Here is a 19,332-nt window from a genome sequence, read left to right on the forward strand (position 1 = left end):
TCCAGAATTGTGGTGCCACCGCCAAGGTGGCCCTATCTTTTAATGAAAAGACGTTCATTGGAAATGTAGTTTCTTGACTCCTGTACAGGCATGCTCATTCAGCAAATTAAAATGATTCAGCAGTATATAAGGAAGGATGGCCCCACAGTTAAAAGTATGGCGAAGCAGATTTCTTTTTGGATCTTAGTTTTTTGTTTTTTTACATGTTTTTATTGCTGTTGCTGTGAACTGCCCAGAGTTATGGTATATATCAATCAATCAATCAAGGTATATAAGATGGACAGCCATATACGTTTTCTAAATAAATAAATGAATAAATAAAATTATTATTGCAAAATAATCTGCTTGCCAATTATTTTATTTCATGCACTGTGACAGAGGGCCTATTGTTTAGAATTTTTGCCTCAGGCACTCAATACCTAGGGTCCTCCCTATATGTAATTTCATTTTTCTCCCACACTACACCCAAATAACTATCCAGTGTTCCACAAACATTAAATAGAGAAAGATGGGCAATTTGGGGCAAAGGGACTATCTTCTTAACACACGGATGTACACCCACACACTTTTGCAAATCTTCCCCAGAGCCTAATGATACTTTTCTTTTGTGTGTGGATAAATACCATTTTAGCTCCATAAGAAAATGAGCTCTTGATTGCACTGTTTTTAATGGATTAGAGCAACTTAAAAATCACTGATGGTGTAAGTAATAATCTACAATGGAAAACAATGCCCCTTCCCCCCAAAAGAAAAAAGACCTTCTCAGGCCCTTTTTTCAGAAGGGTTTTCTCCTTCCAGAAAAAGAAACAAGCAGAATTTTAAGGTATTCTATGTTTAAAGTTAGCTTTGAAAGATATGATGAAAACATATAATGTATAAATGGTGTAAGTATGTTTAAAGAATTTCACATGAATTAATTTAGTTACTCTTACAACAGCCGAGTAGCTAAGTCAGTATTATTATCCCTATATTTCAGTTAAAAGAATTGCTAAATGAACAGCAGTTTGTCCAGGTAATTAAATTCCTGGAGAACAAACAACTGAACTTCATATGTTAGTCTCTGAGCCATTACATTACACTAAATCAAACCATATGTGGGGAAAATTTTACAAGACAGTTAAATAAATTGGAAGGAACAATATTAAATTTGAACATTTTTTTTCCTGCATTAAAAATTGTATAAAAATGTACATAATTTTCCCTTAATCCTCATTCAAAAAGACTACTAGGCAGCTTGAAGAGCTGGCTAGGAAGAACAGGGGTTGTTCAACGTTCATCATTTATGTGCCACATTTTCAGATGTACTTCTAAACTATTTCCAGCATAAGACCTAAAAACAAGGTGTGAACGCAACATCACTTTGCAAATATGCATCATGCAGACAGACTTGTCTGGAAACCAATATTAGTTTCTGCTCCCTGTCAAGTATATATGCTTTGGGCCAAACTCAAGTTTGATTCCCTTTAATCTATTGTGTGACATGGTTCACTGAATGCACATGAGTAATGCAATTGAAATCTGGAGTTCTTGAAGTCACACGCTTGGGCTCTTCTGTTCTTTGAAGGACACTATTATGGACCCACAGTAACATGAAATGAAGGATGAACTATCAATCTTGTGCCAATCTTCCCTGAAAATATGGCAAGCTTCTACACTGTCCCAATGAACTGCAAGTATTTTAAGAATTATCGCAGAATAAAGCAAGCCACAGAGTCATCCTTGATAAATGTGGTACACAAGGCAATGGGTAATGGAAATTTGATGGTGAACTTGGTTTGAACTCTGTTAAACTCAGTATTTCCTTTTCATAAAATGGGCAACATGAACTACATAAAAGTAGCTAACTCATGAAAGTTACTGTGTTGTTTATTATCAGGATTAGCATTAGAGGCTAAGTATCTGAACAGCTGCCTAAGGCTGGATTGGATGGGATTAGAGAGGGCAGAAGTGATAGCAAAAAATGATTCTTAATCAATATTGCACATACACTCTGCAAGTAACATGACTTCAAAAAAGAGCCACAAACTGGCACTCATCCCATCCAGTCAATTCAGAGATAAGTCACATGTAATACCATATTCTAACTTATATCAACACAGACAAGCTATGATTTGCAGGCTACAATCATATAAGGATCTGAATTTGGTTGGGCCTTATATCCAAGCTAAAAAATCTTGGTTTGCAGCATTGCTCCATCCTTAGATACTCATGTTAGAATAGGAATTCTCAGGAGGAAACAAGAAAAAGGGAAATTATATAACCATGGTTTACTTATTAAATTGGGGCATATGCTTTGGCATCCCTATGCTTAATTCAAATCACTGTTTCTCTTGATAAGTAAACAGGTTTGGGTTCACCTAGTTCTAAAATTGGAGAATAGGTAGATTTACATTAAAAATACAATGACTACAAATATCTTTATTTTCATTTCCCCCCCATTCTTTTTCCTAGCATTGCTCTGGATCTATGCATTCTGCAACTTGCATGATTCATTCCAAGAATCCAGCACTTCCAATTCCAAGCCTTACTTTAGTTAGTTATTTTATTTATCAAACTTTATCACTGCCCATCTCCCTCCCAAGGAGGGACTCTGGGCGGTTTACAATAAAATGGAATTAAAACCAGAACAGTTATAAATAAATACAATAAAAGTAAGAATGAGATGGAATCTAGACGGTCAAGAGTTCTTTATCAGACCGTGAGTATAGTAGGTCCATCAGAAGTCACTCTAGGGCACTTGCCATCCCCAGGTACAACTATTCCCTCTCCCATTCCAAGCCTGCTGGTAAAATCAGGTCTTTAATCTTTTTCGAAAGACCAGGAGAGAGGTGTTTATCATTTCTCTAGCACCTCCCCAATCCTTAAAATATTAATTCATCGCAGTCGTTATTTATCGTGATTATTATTACTAAAGAATAATAATCCTTGATAAATGTGGTACACATGGCAATGGGTAATGGAAATCTGATGGTGAACTTGGTTTGAGCAGGTGGCAGCCGTGGCTAGGAGGGCCTTTGTGCAACTTCTTGTGCGCCCGTTATGCCCCTTCCTGGAGCGAGAGGCCCTTCGAACAGTCACTCACGCCCTGGTTATCTCCCATATAGACTCCTGCAATGCGCTCTACGAGGAGCTACCCTTGAAGAGTATCTGGAAGCTACAGCTGGCACAAAATGCAGCCGTGTGGGCGATCCTGGGTTTCCCAAGATCAGCACATGTCACCCCTTTGCTCTGCGAGCTGCATTGGTTGCCAGTTTGCTTCCGGGACCAATTCGAGGTGTTGGTTATCACCTTTAAAGCCCTACATGGCATGAGTCCAGGCTACCTAAGGGACCGTCTCCTCCCCATCACATCAACTCGTCCCACCCGGTCGTGCAGAGAAGGCATGCTATGGACCCCGTCTGCAAGAGAATTCCATCTGGCGGGGTCCAGGAGGCGGGCCTTCTCTGCAATAGCACCTGCCCTTTGGAATATCCTTCCCCCAGAAGTGAGATTGGCTCCGTCCCTCCTGGACTTTAGGAAACAACTAAAGACGTGGTTCTGTAATTATGCCTGGGGCGGGAGAGAGAGCAGCCATTCCTGGGGATGGTTAGTTCCTTAGAAGGACCCTGCTCTCCTTGCAAATTACAGAGAACTTCCAGCTATCGGAATTTTTATCATATTTATCATTGTGTATTATAGTGTTTTACAGTTTTATATTTTTATTTATGTTTTATTATAAACCGCCCAGAGTCCCTTTTGGGAGATGGGCAGTGATAAATTTAAATAAATAAATAAGCAAGCAAGCAAGCTGCAGTCCACGTCTAGAAGCATTTTCTTCTGAAAAATACAGATGGCAACATAACTTTTGCATTATTTACTACTTTTTGCTGAATTTACTAATTCCTCCTGAATAACCTTTTCTACTTTGAAACAATTCCCCACTTTTTGGACTATAAAGCATAATGTGCTATTGCTGTGCCATACATCTGGGGAGGATCCTTCACACCTTGGTGGTTTGTGGCATGTTTTACTAAGACATGGCAGGGTAAGGGTGGTGGTGTTATTCTCTCAAAGATGTGTCCTCACGGGGCTTAAATCCCACCTCAGCCTCAATATCAGGGAAGGGAAGAGGGTAGCAATAACTTTTTGATACAGCTTTCCTGTGACCAAGGATCTCATTGTGGAACTATCAGAATATGAGTATTGTGCATTAGGTTGGACTACAGTCCAGCGTTTTTCAAATTCGGCAGCTTTAAGATGTGTGGACTTCATGCTGGCTGAGGAATTCTGGGAGTTGAAGTCCACACATCTTAAAGTTGCCAAACTTGAAAAACATTGGACTATAGGGACAGGAGAGTATCCTACTTGTATCCTGGCCACCCTGATGCCCAGTAGTATGCCTTCTTTCTGGACCTGTATCCACACATTTTAGTCTATGATCCCCGATTTAAATTTCCAGAGCTCAATACAGTACTAGCGAGTCACTCAGCCTCTAAAACAAGAAAAACGAATGATGGAAATATGGGGTATAAATTAAATTGATTTTAATAAATACAAATGTTCCATATAAGTACCCAAGACACTTTCAGAACTGATGCAGCATCTGCTATTGTAATAAGCATGCTATTTGGATCAAAATCACACTGCCATGTGACAATCATTTACGTAGGAGAACTGTAAAAACACAATTTTTGTACAAGAGATGAAGCAACTGTGGGCAGAGAGTTTTTTTTTGCAACAACCAGTTAATTTGCTTATTGTACAAATGAACAATGATCTGGAAAAGTCCATAAAATGATCTTCAAAATCCTGTATTTCTATAAGCAACCTGCCTATTAGATTAAAAACTTCTCTGGTGCTCTTAAATTCAAATACTTATTCTGCAAGCAGAATCCAATCCCAGAGCATTCCAGCACCAGCTATGTATAGGGATCCTGAAGCACCATTCCTCCGCAGCTTGTGTGGCAACAAGACTGTTGCTGTTTGACAGCAACATGCCTGCCAAAATCACATCGCAGAAGCTGGCTCTGCAGATTGCTTTGGAGACCCAGAAGGCGGCTGCCAGCTGCCATTTCATACACATGTCAGCTAAACTGTGGACTTTCTTTGCAAATATCAAATGCAGTTTGCTTGGTTTTCTTTTCAGCAATCCATGCACTGCAAGTTTTGAAATTTTGCATGAGAAATTCTATCATCTTCTCTATTTTTTTAAAATCCTCTTACATTTTCAACTGCAACAGAGACTCCTCCTTGCATCCTAAACATGTAAGGAATTCATCAAATATTTGCCAAGTTCCAACTAATCCAACTGTCATAAATGTACTTTGTTCGCTTTAAAATGTGACCAGTTCCTTTTGGGATTTTAGTTTTGTTTTTAAACTGTTATAAACAAGGGAGCAGCTGCAACACAGAATCCTTATTATCCATTGTTACTAGATTGGGACCTATCTTCCAAAATACCTAAAATTTGGTTGTGAACCACAAAGCATTCTTAGCTGTGCTATTTCCTATTTACTTTTAAAATAAACTGGAAGAAGTAAAATCTCCTTTTTGAGTCAAGCTTAACTCCTAGCATCTCCACATAGTTTTCTTGGTAAAGGTATAGAAGTAGTTTTCGACTTCCTTCTTCTAGGATTTTTTTAAAAAATATTATTTCCTGGGGTAGCCTAATGTTTGAGATTTATTGCTGATGTCCCATCCACATACTAATCAGGTCGAACTTTGCTTATCTGTCTTTTTGATATCAGCCAAAGTCAGCTAGAAGTTGCCATCTAGCTGGAAGCAGTAAAGGCTAATCCTTTTTTATTTTTAAGAAAAAGCAAGAGAAGAAAGGAGTAGCAGCTGAGTCACCCTAACCAAAATTTTCAACTTTGGGGTTCAAAGAAAAACTCTAAATGAAAATCAAAATACCTTTGAAAGTATCTTCCCTAACTTTCTCTGGAGATATTCAGGGACTGGGTATTCATCTGTTGGAGAGGCTGTAATTTTGGATTTCCTGCATGATCTAGTCAGTTGGACTAACTAGCCTCTCCAGCTCTAATAATCTACTACCAAAAATCTTAATTATTCCAACAGCCACAGGCTTTTAGCGTAATTGTCTGTAAACCAGTGCACTCAATTTGTGTGACCTTTGATGGTTATAATGTTCTGGCTAAACATGCTTCTCCCTTGTTCCCCATAGAAAGGCTTTTGACAAAGGCTCTAACAAGCTCTCTACATCCTGCTTGTCAGGTGCAGTGGCAAGACATCTCAAGTCAACTTAAGGGGAAGACAGCCAGCCAACAGGATTCTTTTCAAACATCATTCTGCACTTGGCTCCAGTTTTCAAATGAAGGGCAGTGCAGAACCTTCCAACTAGCTCTGGAAAAGCTTATTCTTAGCCTTTGGTGGAAACATTTGCCTTAATTTTCTCCTTGAGGGTCTACAGAGAGTCTGAGCTACAGAACTGAAGCCATTTAGGAGTTTCCTTTTGTTGCAGTTTGAGTTGAAACAAAACTTGATATAACCTGAAAAGGGTGTTAACTCTTGTACAGGAAAATAAAGGCACACACTACACACTCCCCCATCCTCTTACACATTAATTTAATTAAAGTTTCTTTCAATCTTTGCCTAGTTTTTGCATTTTTGACGAACAAGTATTCTGTGGCTGACTCAGTGAGCGTTCTAGGGACACTGACTTCACTCACTGTCTTGGTATTTTTCAGCTGTGCTCATCCTCTGCAGCTGTAAAGCCTGTAGAACGTCCCAGAAAATGGAACTTCCAAACATCTTATGATCGGAGCCAAGAAAACAGATCTCCTTCTTTAGGTGAAGCATACTTGAACAAATAAAATAGTTCCACAAAGTCACCAAGGAACACCTTAAATACTAATTTAAAGTACAGTACTCAGGTATGTGTTCACAGATAGGGGATCCTAATGTTTTTTTCTTTTTTATTCCCATATAATACTTTGCTGTGAAGAGTAGACAAACTTTCCTGGTTCCCATAAGGCGTAACAGGGTTGCCAAAAATGGATTAAAGAATTTTAAAAGTTTTGGCTCACCTTTACAACTGGCACCTCATTACCACTGAAATTTCTAGTCAGAGTTATAGCGTGCACCCTCAAAACATGCATGGTGCTTAGTAATGTTACTATGATCTTTACTGGGTGTAGTGGCTTTCTGGAGTACTTATGGGATCCCACAGGGACACAAAATAAACTCCAGCAGTGGCTGTTTTGTTTACTTCAAGCTCATTTAAATGTCTCCGTCACATGAGTAGAACTGTTCCCAGACAACTGGTAAAATACTCTGCAGCCACAGGATCACTTTCTGTACTCACAAGGTCAATACGCAAAATGTGCCAACTCCAGAGCTCTATAATAAGTTACTTATTTCTGTCCCTAAACATTCCGTTTAGAAATGTAACATGACTGCCCAGTTTTCCCTCGCCACACACTGGACTAGTTCTTTTCATCCCCTGCCAGATTCCTCTGGACCCTCCCATTGGCTTGATGTTCCTCCATACGCATATTCTTCTATTGCATTATTGGTGACTGTGTAGCCATTCTTTATCTAAGCCTCTGCTAAGATTAGACTTTTGGATAGAATAGGGAGAAGAGGTGGAGGCCAAGCAAGAAGAGCAATGATATGCAACTGCCAGAGACAGCTAATAATTGTTGGACCATTTTACCATCTCTATTTTGATGTAAAAAAATGTGTTCCATGTATGTCCTCTTTCACTGCAAAATCTGGGGGAATAACCAAGGTCAGGGGCTATATTATATAGCTAATAATTTTTTCCCCCTGGCATACTCCCAGAATAAGGAATTGCTATTCTTTGCTAAGCTTGAATTTGTTGATGGAAAAGTGAGATGCCCATAGGTAAGCTTTAAATAAGGATGGTGCAAGATGGAATCAATTCAATATGGCTAATATTTATGGACAAATATAAGCAATATGAAGATTGAAAAGCAAAAGAAATAGCATGTTTACCAATCAGAGAAATGACCCTGAATTTAAGAAACCATCCTCTATTCCCAGATGGATGGATAGCCAGATTATGCCCAGCTTTCCTTCCTTAGCAACCTGTGATTGTTAACTCTAACTAAAACCAATCCTGGCCAATAAATAGGTCTGTGTAACACACATGTATGTATGTATGTATGTGCGTGTATGTATGTATACACACACACACACACACACACAAATATATGTGCCAAAAATCATATTTGAGAAAAGGGTAGGGCCAGAACAATTTTTTTATATTAATTGAACAAACTAATAAAAGTTAAGTAAGGTAACTCATTTAAAAAATCAAATGATCCCCATCTGCATATGCCAACAAATTCTCTCTCACATACAAGTCTCTCTTGTATGTGAGAGAACCAGTCTCTTATACACAAATATACAAGTATATGCACACATTCTGCTCCTTTCTTTTAGGTAAAACAGCAAAGAATAAGGGAAAAAAATAGGATTTATGTCATTTTTGCATATATTTGTGGAAAGGTTTGTTCTCATGTAAAGAGCTTAATACATTTATGCAGATAGCTGCAAAATAAATCATTATGCCAAACTGAAAGACATGAAATGGACTAAGACTGGATGGAAAAGGATTGGACAACTCTGTTTTCAGACAGACTAACAAAACAAAAAAGCTAGGGTAAAATGAACAGAGAATTTCATGGCAATATGGTTTTCTTTTTTTAATATGGCTATAAAAACATTCAGAACAATACACACTATCTGAACAATAGAAATCATTTTGGAGAGCCTCATAGGGAACAGTTGCTTCTGCAGAAAATGGCACAGCTTATTTCTTAAGCTGAATAGAAAGAATCCAAGTCTATATAACTTTTTTAAAAATTGAAAGGTTTAGTTTTGTTGTATTAGCAAAGACATAGGGATTCACTGGGTCTATGCAGAAATGGGGATCAAAGATACGTGTATATCAATTTAACATTCTACATTTTATAAAAACAGTCAGATCTCTTTTTTTGGGAGTCCAGAAGCCAGTCTTAAAGACACGAAGTGAGCTATAAGCCTGAAGCAACCAATGATGAAGTTCCCTGGTTGTCTTCTTTAAAGAAGGTAGAAGACTATCCTGCCCTTCCAGCTTAAAAAAGCAGAAGGAAGGAAAGAAGGAAGGCAGGCAATTAAAGTGCTGACATTTTTCTAATTCAGCAGTTGAAATTACTTGCTGAAGTCAACAGACATGGTCAGAGATGGGAAGACAGGACAGATAAGCCATTGTAGCTTTGTCATGCAGGACATTATTGACATGAGCATGAGTCATCACCCTGGGAAACAAAGGAAAGTACTACAAGCTTGGGCACAGGTGCTCCAGATTACTGGAGCTACACACTCAGAAAGGGAAGATGGCCCTTGGCAACCACAGCACTGCAATTCTACTGTGGTGTCCTCTGAATCTCTTTCCACACATACATGAACCCCTTATCTCAACTGCACATTCAGACTCAGGCTACATTTGCCTACAGAAGTACAAGAGTTACCAAATAAGTCAGTGAACCTTTTTCAACTGCTGCATCTACCCCTTGATATAAATTATTTGAGGAATTGGAACCCAACGCACTTGGAAGGTGGCGGTATGGAAAAGGTTGCTGTTCACGGTATAGTTTGTTCTGTCTGGAAAAGGGAAGGTGTCTTGAGCTGGCAAGAAAGCCTCAAGGTATTCCTTCCCATCACTTCTGAAGATGAAGTGGGTGTAGACCTAGAAGGTGATGAAAAGCTTCCGTACTCATAGACATGCAGATCTTAGATGAGCTTCTGTTGAAAGGCACTTTCGTTCCAGAAGCTTGAACTTGGTTTTGCTCACTTGTCTATCTCCCCAAAAAGATTCCATTCTGCAACTGAGATACTATGACTCAAGGAAGATTTGCGCACAGTATTGTGCAAACCACACAATAAAGTGGGACCCCTTTGTTGATTTCAAAAGCAATCCCTAAAACTCAAAGACAGCTTTACAGGCATTCAGAAACAGAAGCATCCAGCGGATGATAGTTTGGAGGACAGGGAGCTCACAAGATCTGACATAACAGTAAGTCATTGTCACTGAATGTCTTCTAAGGTACATTATAACTAATTTTAGCTGCCACACAACATGGTCAGAATTTAACTTGTATAGCACAGCTGGTCGAAGTATGAGTTAGGCATTATTTGATAGCTACTACCTGTGCTAGTTCATGGACGTGTTCAGACAACACCAGACTTTACTCAGTAAACTTATTCCAGCAGTTAAACTGAATGGATTTTCTTCTTGCCTAGGTTCAATTCTTTATCCCCAGCCTTCCACAATGTTTCCACCGTCAAAACAGCCATTGCAAGTCGTTCTTTTGTAGCTTAAAAGCATGTGTACTTTGTTTACAAGGAAGGACAAAAGCCAATAGAATTTGTTTCCAATATAGATGCAATGAAACAGGAACCTGGAAGGCTTCTTTATACTGGGTCCTGGCTTCTTTATACCTGGGTCCTTTATACTGGCTAGTTTATTCAACTAGCCTGCTACTAGCCTGATTCCAGCCTTCTCCATCCCCAATGCCCTCCCAATATGCTGGGATGCTGGAATTCCCAGGTGAAAAATTCTGGGAGTTATAATCCCGACACATTAGAAATGCCCCAAATTGGGAAAAGTAGGTTTACTTTGCCTGGCAAAAGGTTCTCCAGCAGAAGGTTTTCATTTAATTGCTCCCTGACCCTTTCTCTGAATAAGCTGGAGAACAAACACAGGACTTTCTGTGTATAAAACAACTCTGTCATGGAATTACAGTACCCCAAATCAACAAGAAGATGAAAATACAGTACTAGGCTGGTGACTACATATGACCACTTCACAACATTCTACAGCAGGCATTCACCCTGGCAGCAAGTTCATTTCAGAATACTAATGCTAGCAATCAGAACAACAACCAAAACTACCCAAAGCATTGGGAAGGCTTTCAAAAAGTCCTTAGTCCTACTTGCCTACTTGCTTAGTCTTACTTTCTGATCTCTTGTCTCTGATGTGGCACTAAAAATGAGGTCTGGCAGCCAGAACCTTTATGTGGGATGAAGAATAATCACGGGGGAAAAGAAGGGGCCAATCAAAGCAGCCAGTAAGAATAGGCAAGGAGTAGAAGCAGGAAGAAACGAGACCCTTCAACATTCTTTAAATAAAACATACTTATAGAATGAACACCACTTAACATTTAAAAAACAACAAAAGCGTGTTTTCAATTCTTGTCAGTTTCCTTTAGCACAAACTGGGAACTGACTGAAATGTCACGTTAGTGATTCACTCCTTATCTACTTAAACAGGTCCACTGAATGTGATAGGACTTATAATAAGCATATATACGCACAAGTCAAGTTATGAAGCAAGAATATTACCAATCCCCTTTCAGCTATTTTCACCATGCAGCCTAATATACAGCTACTCAGAAGAAAGATGAATTTACTCCCAGGTTGGGGAATGTAAGATTGCAGCCTAAAAGAACCACTTTTAATTTTGGGATAAATATATCAGGTCTGCAATCAATATGGTTTGACCTAAAAACGTTTCCTAAAATGTGTAAAATATTTGAACAGCTGGAGAGGCCTGCTTTGTGCTTCTATGTGAAATAACTTAAGAGCGCTTAAGCAAACAATGGTTTCTTCTTTCCTTTGAAAACTCGAGGGCATCCAGAAATGTATTTATTTATTTATTTATTTATTTATATTTCAAATTTCTGTCATCGCCCATCTCCCCCAAAGGGGGACTCTAGGCGGTTTACAACACAACGAACAAATTCATATATATATCCACCAATTGGCCAGAATAATGCTTTCCTGCACATGGTATGGGTCCCTTGAATGTCTTTATTTTATTTCTAGTGTGTTTCTATAAATCTGAAATCATAGGAAGAAATGTGAAAAGGGAAAGGAAAAGAAAAAGGAAAGATAGTTAATTAACTGTACCATGCACATCCTGTTCGTTGGTCTTGGGGCTGCTCCTTGCTCTGCGTTCTGCTTTTTTGACAGCTGGCATGCCTCCACCACCGATGCCTCCACCGGTTCCTCCCCCATTGGTGGCCCCATTTTGAGTCTTGATGGTAGCATTGTACACTGTCGTACATGCTGGATGGCTCTTGTAGATAGATGGAGGGCTGTTCAAACGGTTCTGGCGATCAATCTGTCTGTCTTTGATTTTTTTGTGCTGTGGTTTGTTGTATTGATCTTCCCTGGTTATATAACTTGACATTCCATATATAATTTCTGAAATTAAACAGGATAAAGGGATATAGCTCAGATTCCAGTGCAAATTCCATCTGCATTTATTTACCATAGAAATGTTCAATCTGGCTTCATTTGGCTACCATCACTCTCGCACGCTCCCTCTCGAGCCCAGGAGATTCAAAACCTTTCTTACTGTCTTGTGTGTGTCACAATTTGCCACGTCATCTGAAGCCTAATCCATGGTTAATTCTAACGCTAGTTAGTGAAACTGGCCAACTAATTTAACAGTAACAGCAATCCAGATCTCTCCATACCTTCTGCATGATGCATTGAAGATGGGATAAGAGCATCCATGCAAATGGTAATATATTTAAATATACCTTCTGATTAAGGGGCTCCTGGGTATACCAGCCTTCAATGATCTGTGCACTGGAAATTCTGGGAGTTGCAGTCCAAGCACATCTGGAAGCTGCTGTGTTGGGAAGGCTAATACAGTGCTGTTTTTTGCACTTCTGCCTTCAATGTTTATGGCCTAAGGGAGGGTATCTTGCAGTCTGGGTGCTGTATGTGGCCCTTGGGCCCTCTTTTTGCAGCCTCAGAAACCTTTCACAGCTTGACTGTTAAAAATGAATGGCACACGTTTCCTGCCATTTAAAAATGATTATCAGGCTTTACCCAGAGGCAGGAATGAACCACGTAGGGAAAGTCACAAGAAATCCAAGGACTTCAGAAAAGCTTTTATTGAAGAAAGTTAGAAGCCACAACCAAAGCCTATCAGCAACACCTGTGATTCAAGAACAAGCCCTAGATCAGAAACAATGTCCAACCCCTTGCATTTTGTTGTCCTTCCTGTTGTACATAATGGACTATTATTGACCAGGCTGGCCTGTTTCCATCTGTCCTTTGTTTTGCAATGGCCAATTTGCTATCATCTTGTTTTTCACTCTCTGTGTGAGAACTAACTCTCAGATATGAGAAACAGATGAAAACTATAGTGTATACCTTCCAAAAGCATTCCATGACCTACAAAATTCCTCGCGTGCTCCCACCAAACCCATTCCTTCCCATGATTGATACGGCTCCACTCACTTTATAGCTCCTCCTTCCTCCAAAAGTCACCGACCACCAAAAAATTATCCACCTCTCTGTCACATATCATAAAATCTTCTCATGCCTGGGAAAGTCACAAGACTTACATACAAGGAAGATACAGATAAAAGGATTTCACTGCTTTGTGTCCTTCAGCTTTTTTATAACCCTGGGGGTCATTAAGGATTCCTGCTACCAACAACAACCCCAAATCTGCATGATTGTTACAAAAAGAAGTATAAAGGTGACTCAGCTCCCTTTGCTATGGAGAAAACAAGGCCTCTTGGCCTCTTTTAACAGTGGTATTTCCAACAGGCTTCTGAAATCAAAGGTCTTTTCCCAGTTTAACCCTGGCTGACCAAATACAGCAAACACAGAAAACAGAAGACTTAGACAAGTATATACTCATCTCATTGTCACTGAAAGACTTCAAGGAAAGACTGTACCAGCTCCCTTCCTGGGCTGATAATGAGAGAATCCCTTCTAAAAGTTATACAAATAAATAATATACACCCAGTCTTTCTGAACATCTTTGGGGCAAGATTCTTTAAGTCATCAAAAAAAATTGTGTACATCATGGATTCAGCTTTATCATCTCTTCTATCAATGTGGTCACCTCATATTACCACTCCTATATTCAGGATGAGGCTTATAGTACTTGCAATATTTTAGGCTTGTTGGAAGAAAATTGAAATCTCTCCCTGCCCTCCATGTTGTCTTCCTGCAGAAACACTGTCTCCCTGCAATACTGCCTTCTCCTTGAGCAAAATTCTATTACAAAATAGAATGAGTTTGATGCAAAAAGGAGATGCCAGAGATTAAAATGTAAAAGGAACTATTTAAGCAAAGGATTCCCTTCCGATTCAATCAGAAACCTTGGAACACAAAGGGCCGCTCATTCACAGATTTTAGCAGAGCCCATTTAGGTAAACATTCTTCCCCAGCCAAACAGATCTCCATAATCCAATCACAAAAGATTCCTTCCAAGGTGAATATTCCAAGCTAGTAGACAAAGCCACAGCTCTGCAAGGTACCCAGACAACCAGGGCAGGAAACACCAACAGCAGGGGGCCTGACCGCACAGCGCCTCCTCTCTGAAATCAGGTAAACTGCACTTTTCTCAAGTTTCTAGCGGGCAGGAACACCTTTGCATAGCAACAGCCAAGCTCTCCTATATAAAGGGCTTGTGGGGGAGATACAGGTGTGGCCACCTCCAACCAGCAGACTGTACTTTGAATATGCTCTTGGGAAATAAACTTTCAACCTCTGTTCCAGCAAGTGCCTGCGTCTTTTCATTCCCGGCTCGGGACGAACCCTGGTAAGAATTCCTTCTCACAGGTTGATGTGAAAAACAGTGATCTAAGCAATCGAGACTAACTAAGCAGCCTCTCTTTCTCTCATTTTAACCCAGGGATGGGGAATATTTCTTCTCCCAACAGCTGTGTTTTCTTATGGTTAACAAAAGTTAGAGCTCAGAGTGGATCGAGTTACCTCTGTTCTTTGGTGATCTGCCACTCTTTCCTATTTTTACACCTACTACCCTGCTTGGCCATTTGCCAGAGGTAGAACAGATTGTTCTTATCTGAGGACTGCTTGAAGAAGGCTTTGGAAATTGGACTAAGGCATGCAGATTGTTTACCCTGTTTTAAGTTATGAGCAATAACATCATATATACTTTCTGCACAACATTTCTATCTGTACTAAAACTACTCAGTTAATGGAGACTTTTCTCCTAAGATACACCCATTCATATATTTGTCCCTCTTGGTTTCCTCTGAATTATAATGCATCTCTTTATATTCAAGGATGGGTTGACCTATTTTATTCTTCTAGTATCAGATGCAGTGCTCCTGAGCCAAGCACTCAGGTAAGGGGGCAAATTATGAGAGAAGTTCATAATTTCTGTATACCCACAGGGGATGCCACATATGCAGAAGTTCCTGAACAGAAAACTTTCAAGAAGATAAAATAAATGTATTTATTTGAACATATTTTAAATGGGCTAGACTACGTATGATTTTATGTTTTATCAGGGGCTACCTAGGATTGCTGAAGACAGTGGCATATGTATGTATATGTGTACAAATAAATAGAAATAGGGCACCTTTGGCCTTTCCCTTTCTACTGTAAATCTTTGCCCCCAGTGAATTTCTACCAGTGTTAAAACAAGGCTCCTATGCATTCCTGTTAGGGCTCAATACAAGAGCCTTTGGGAACAAGTGTCATACAAATTACTGTAAGTCATGTCAATAAAGTTGCAGACCCCTTCTTCTCTTACTTCAAAGTTGGGAATACATTATGATCACATTAAAAATGCTGCAAACATTTAAAACATCACTATCCCCCCTTGAAAACAAAACAAATAAAAATATTTCCAGCATGGGCATTCATGCTTACTGGAGATGTTGCGTGTTGATGTTCCAATGTATCTGGAAGGAGAAAGGTGCTGAATACATTTCAAACACAGTTCTGTTTCGACAATTAAGACAGCGCAGCAAACATGTAGCCTAGATTTGACATTTTTACAACTGAGTTTACCTTGCTCTCCGTAAATGGTAGGCGGAAGATGATGCTGAGGAAAAAACTGGGGTGGTATATCTCCAGGCCCAGTAACAGGCGGGTAGAAAGCTGTATGAGAGTTATGAATGAAATGGGGATGATGGGTAAGATATGGTGGTAAGTGGTGTGTTGGAGAAATGGCAGAAGGATAGCTAGCAGGATAGCACTCTGGAGACTGAGGTGTGACCACCACCCTGCGAACGCCCGTGCTGTCTTCTAATACCTGCAAAAGAAATGCAGCTAGATGAATAAAATTAGCATAATTTTTGCCTGAAATAATAACAGTAATGTGTCATTCTCTTCCTTCCATTAAAGAGAAAAGACAAGCTTTTTATGGTAAGGAAGAACATCTTTATCTAAGAAAATCCAGTGCCAGCAATTTCCATGATAACAGCTCAGGCAGACATTTAGGCAGCCTTCCTAATTATAGCAAGGCATTTTGTAATTGCTTTAACAAGGAGAATTTGAATGAAGATCAAAGTACCACTAGCGTGCATATGTTACTTGTCCCTTTAAAGGACACATTTTCTTTTTGCGTGGATTCTAATACCAATGTAAGTGACTGGGTGAATACCAACCAGTGTCTTTTGTTCAATATTATTTGTGTATTTTGCTGATATAAATACCAAGGGTTCAAAAACTAGGGAAACCAGGGATGTGAGAAATCAAGATGCAACAGCCAAAGTAGACATCATGCCTATTATATTTTATATTATTGTACAGAGCATATTTCATATATAGTTCGGATTGGGTGCTGATTTTAAAAGCTAAAGGGCAAGAAGAATCCGTCTCTATCATCCATGGATTGTTCTCCAAGATGGAGGAGATGGAGGTCCAAAGCTGAATCAAGTGATTGAAAGAAGAGCCCATGAGGGAAAACGGGATGATAGGAAGATAATCAGACTCACTGAGGGTCTATTTGCTTCTCTGGACCAGAAGCAGCATCCTGGGACATCTTCCAATGGGTTGTTCTCCTGTTGCCTATAAATTACTTATTTAGTTGGTTTTTTGAATGGTAGCAAGGGGAAGGCAAATGAGCAGCTGTTGAAGGTTGGCTTACTTGCACTTCTCCCTCTGGAAAGTAAAGGAATTTGGGCTCATAGAAAAAGGGTAATGGCTCCCATCCAAAAAATGTTGGGGAGAATAAAATAACTAAGCAGTTGAATTCTATAGTTGGAACAGTCAATGAGCCAGTTGCCACATCAGGTTTAACCCTCAGAAAGTGCCAAGTTCCAAGTGTCCTTGGCTTTAGTTCATGTTCAGCTCTTTTCTTGAAAATGATGTAGCTTTAGAGATTCTAGTTTAAAGGAGCATGCCCAGAGATTTAGTCAAACGGTATATTAATTGTCCTTGGATTAAAAGGTAAATCTCACTTTCATTATTATCATGGGAATTAGATGCTCCATACATCTGTCCTTCTGGAGCTTTATCCAAGGCTTCACAAAGTGATTGAATCTGCAGTTACTTCCGTCTTAGATAATGTTCTATTTAATTTCAGAGGCCCACTAGTCCAGTATTTCTAGCCTATAAATTATTAAAGTTCCCTCCATAATTTATCCCAAGAGGTTTGAACTAAGTTAGAAATATGGCTGAGCCAAAAGAGGGAAAAAATTGCATGGAAACTTCAGGCAGTCCAGAAAAGTAGTTAATCTTTTAGTTATTACTCAGGCGGTAGATCTTCCTGTATCTCATTACTTCTAATCACCCCTATTCCAATTATTACACGCTTACGGAGGATTCCTTACAGTAAATTTGAATTTTATAGGGTACTCTTAAGACTTATCAAACATTGTGCTTTTAATTATACAGTCTGTCCCCCAACCTATAAAGCTGTGGCATGGATAAGGAAATTGATGGTAAGCTACCTCTGATAGAAGTTTGGGGTGACATTTTACAAAACACTGGCTATCTGGACAGCATATTTTGGCTAAAGCAAGGGGATACATGGATGAATTGCTGATCTTTTTCAGACTGAATTAAGGAGATGACTTTAATCTGACATTTACTCTTTATTTATTTTATCCTATTTCTACACCACCCATCTTGACAAACGACTCTGGGCAGTTTACTATATAGTAACCACTCCATAGGTTAATCTATAAGCACATTAGCAATAGTCAGTCAATCATCTGTATCAACAACTTTCTTTTGTGACATTCCAATTAGTCCTAATAAAGATGTTGATTTTTTTCCTAATGATCAAGAACGGCTTCCTGTTTTCTCTCCTGCATGAATACAAACTTGAAATCTGTTCATATGCCATAAAATACAAAGAACATATGATCCATGGTGAGGCAACAACTTTATGAGGATCAATCAAACTGACACAAAACAGTATGTGAACCTTTAAATTCTTCAGTGCTTTTCTTCAGATAAAATATTACAAAAAGAAGTGAGTGGAGAAACAGCAAACATTAAAAAGGTGAGATCAGATATTGTATCCATGAGGTTTGACTTTTAGAATCTATCTCAAGATGGAGATGGCAGACTGAGCTTTAGTCACTAGTAGGATTTTATTTGCATTATGAAACTGCCTCCTAAATTTCAAAATATGCCACAAATCAGATTATGGCCCCCAAAAGCTTGGTAGCGATCACACCAACTGGTAGGTGCAATCTGGAGTCTCACACCAGGATATTTTTAGCACTGACATCTCTGGATTGGGAACAGAAGATTACTGACATATAAAACACGCTTTGTAACAGAGCAATGGCTTTTCTCCAGTATAAACTAATGCAGACAACAAATAGATAACCATGAAGGACACGCACACTGTCCATGCCAGAGGAGGAATAAGAGATTGGTGTCCTTGTGAAAGCCTTATTTTTCCAAGATTCTGCTCACACAGGTGCTTCAGCCTGAAACAACTCATGTAATTTATTTCCGCCTCTTTGTTATCAGCTGGGGTCACACATCTATGCCTGCCTCATAATCTTTTTCTGAAAGTAAATTGTGTCATATATGCTCTGGATTCTCCACTGAGTGAGATTTAGATGTCTTCCATAGATTTTATGCCAGGCAGAGCTTTCTTCCCAGATCTTCCACTCCTTTCCCCCAGTTTTATCCTGACTTGGAGGAACTGATCACAGTGTGAGAGTTATGTTGAGAACCAGAGTTTTTCAGGGCAGAGGTGCCAGTTATGTCAACAACCAACAGTCATCCAGTTTCAAGACCTAAACATGTAAGGCAAAAACCCCATTAAAGAATAGGTGAAAAGGCACCAAAATTAAACTATAGTGGTTATAAGGAACTGCACTTTCATATTGATTGATGCCAATGAACTATTTTAGTGTTTTCACCATAAGTGGTTATAAAAAAAATTTTAATTAAACATTTTAAGCAAAAAAGGACGAACAAGAAAAAGAAAACGGAGAGAAAAAAAACAAAACACAATAAACCAGAAACTTACAAACACCATGAAACTGAAAAAACTAAAAACTGTAGATAAGAATTTTCAGTAGAGCTGTAATTTGGTTTTGCACACTACAGTAAATTGTTTATGTCATTTTAAAA

The 19,332-nt window shown here is 39.1% G+C and overlaps 1 protein-coding gene across 1 annotated transcript in view; it reads right to left on the reverse strand.

Moving 5' to 3' along the window:
* The window catches only part of FNDC3B (fibronectin type III domain containing 3B), a 273,381-nt gene that overhangs the window by 90,981 nt on the left and 163,068 nt on the right, over positions 1-19,332 (reverse strand). The window contains exons 5-6 of the mRNA XM_063306442.1: positions 15,799-16,042; positions 11,914-12,210 (exon numbers count right to left, since the gene is read on the reverse strand). Coding sequence (XP_063162512.1) covers positions 11,914-12,210; positions 15,799-16,042 — 541 coding nt within the window. The remainder of the gene's footprint in view (positions 1-11,913; positions 12,211-15,798; positions 16,043-19,332) is intronic.

Source organism: Candoia aspera, chromosome 6 (assembly GCF_035149785.1).
Source record: "Candoia aspera isolate rCanAsp1 chromosome 6, rCanAsp1.hap2, whole genome shotgun sequence".
NCBI classification, from domain to species: Eukaryota; Metazoa; Chordata; class Lepidosauria; order Squamata; family Boidae; genus Candoia; species Candoia aspera.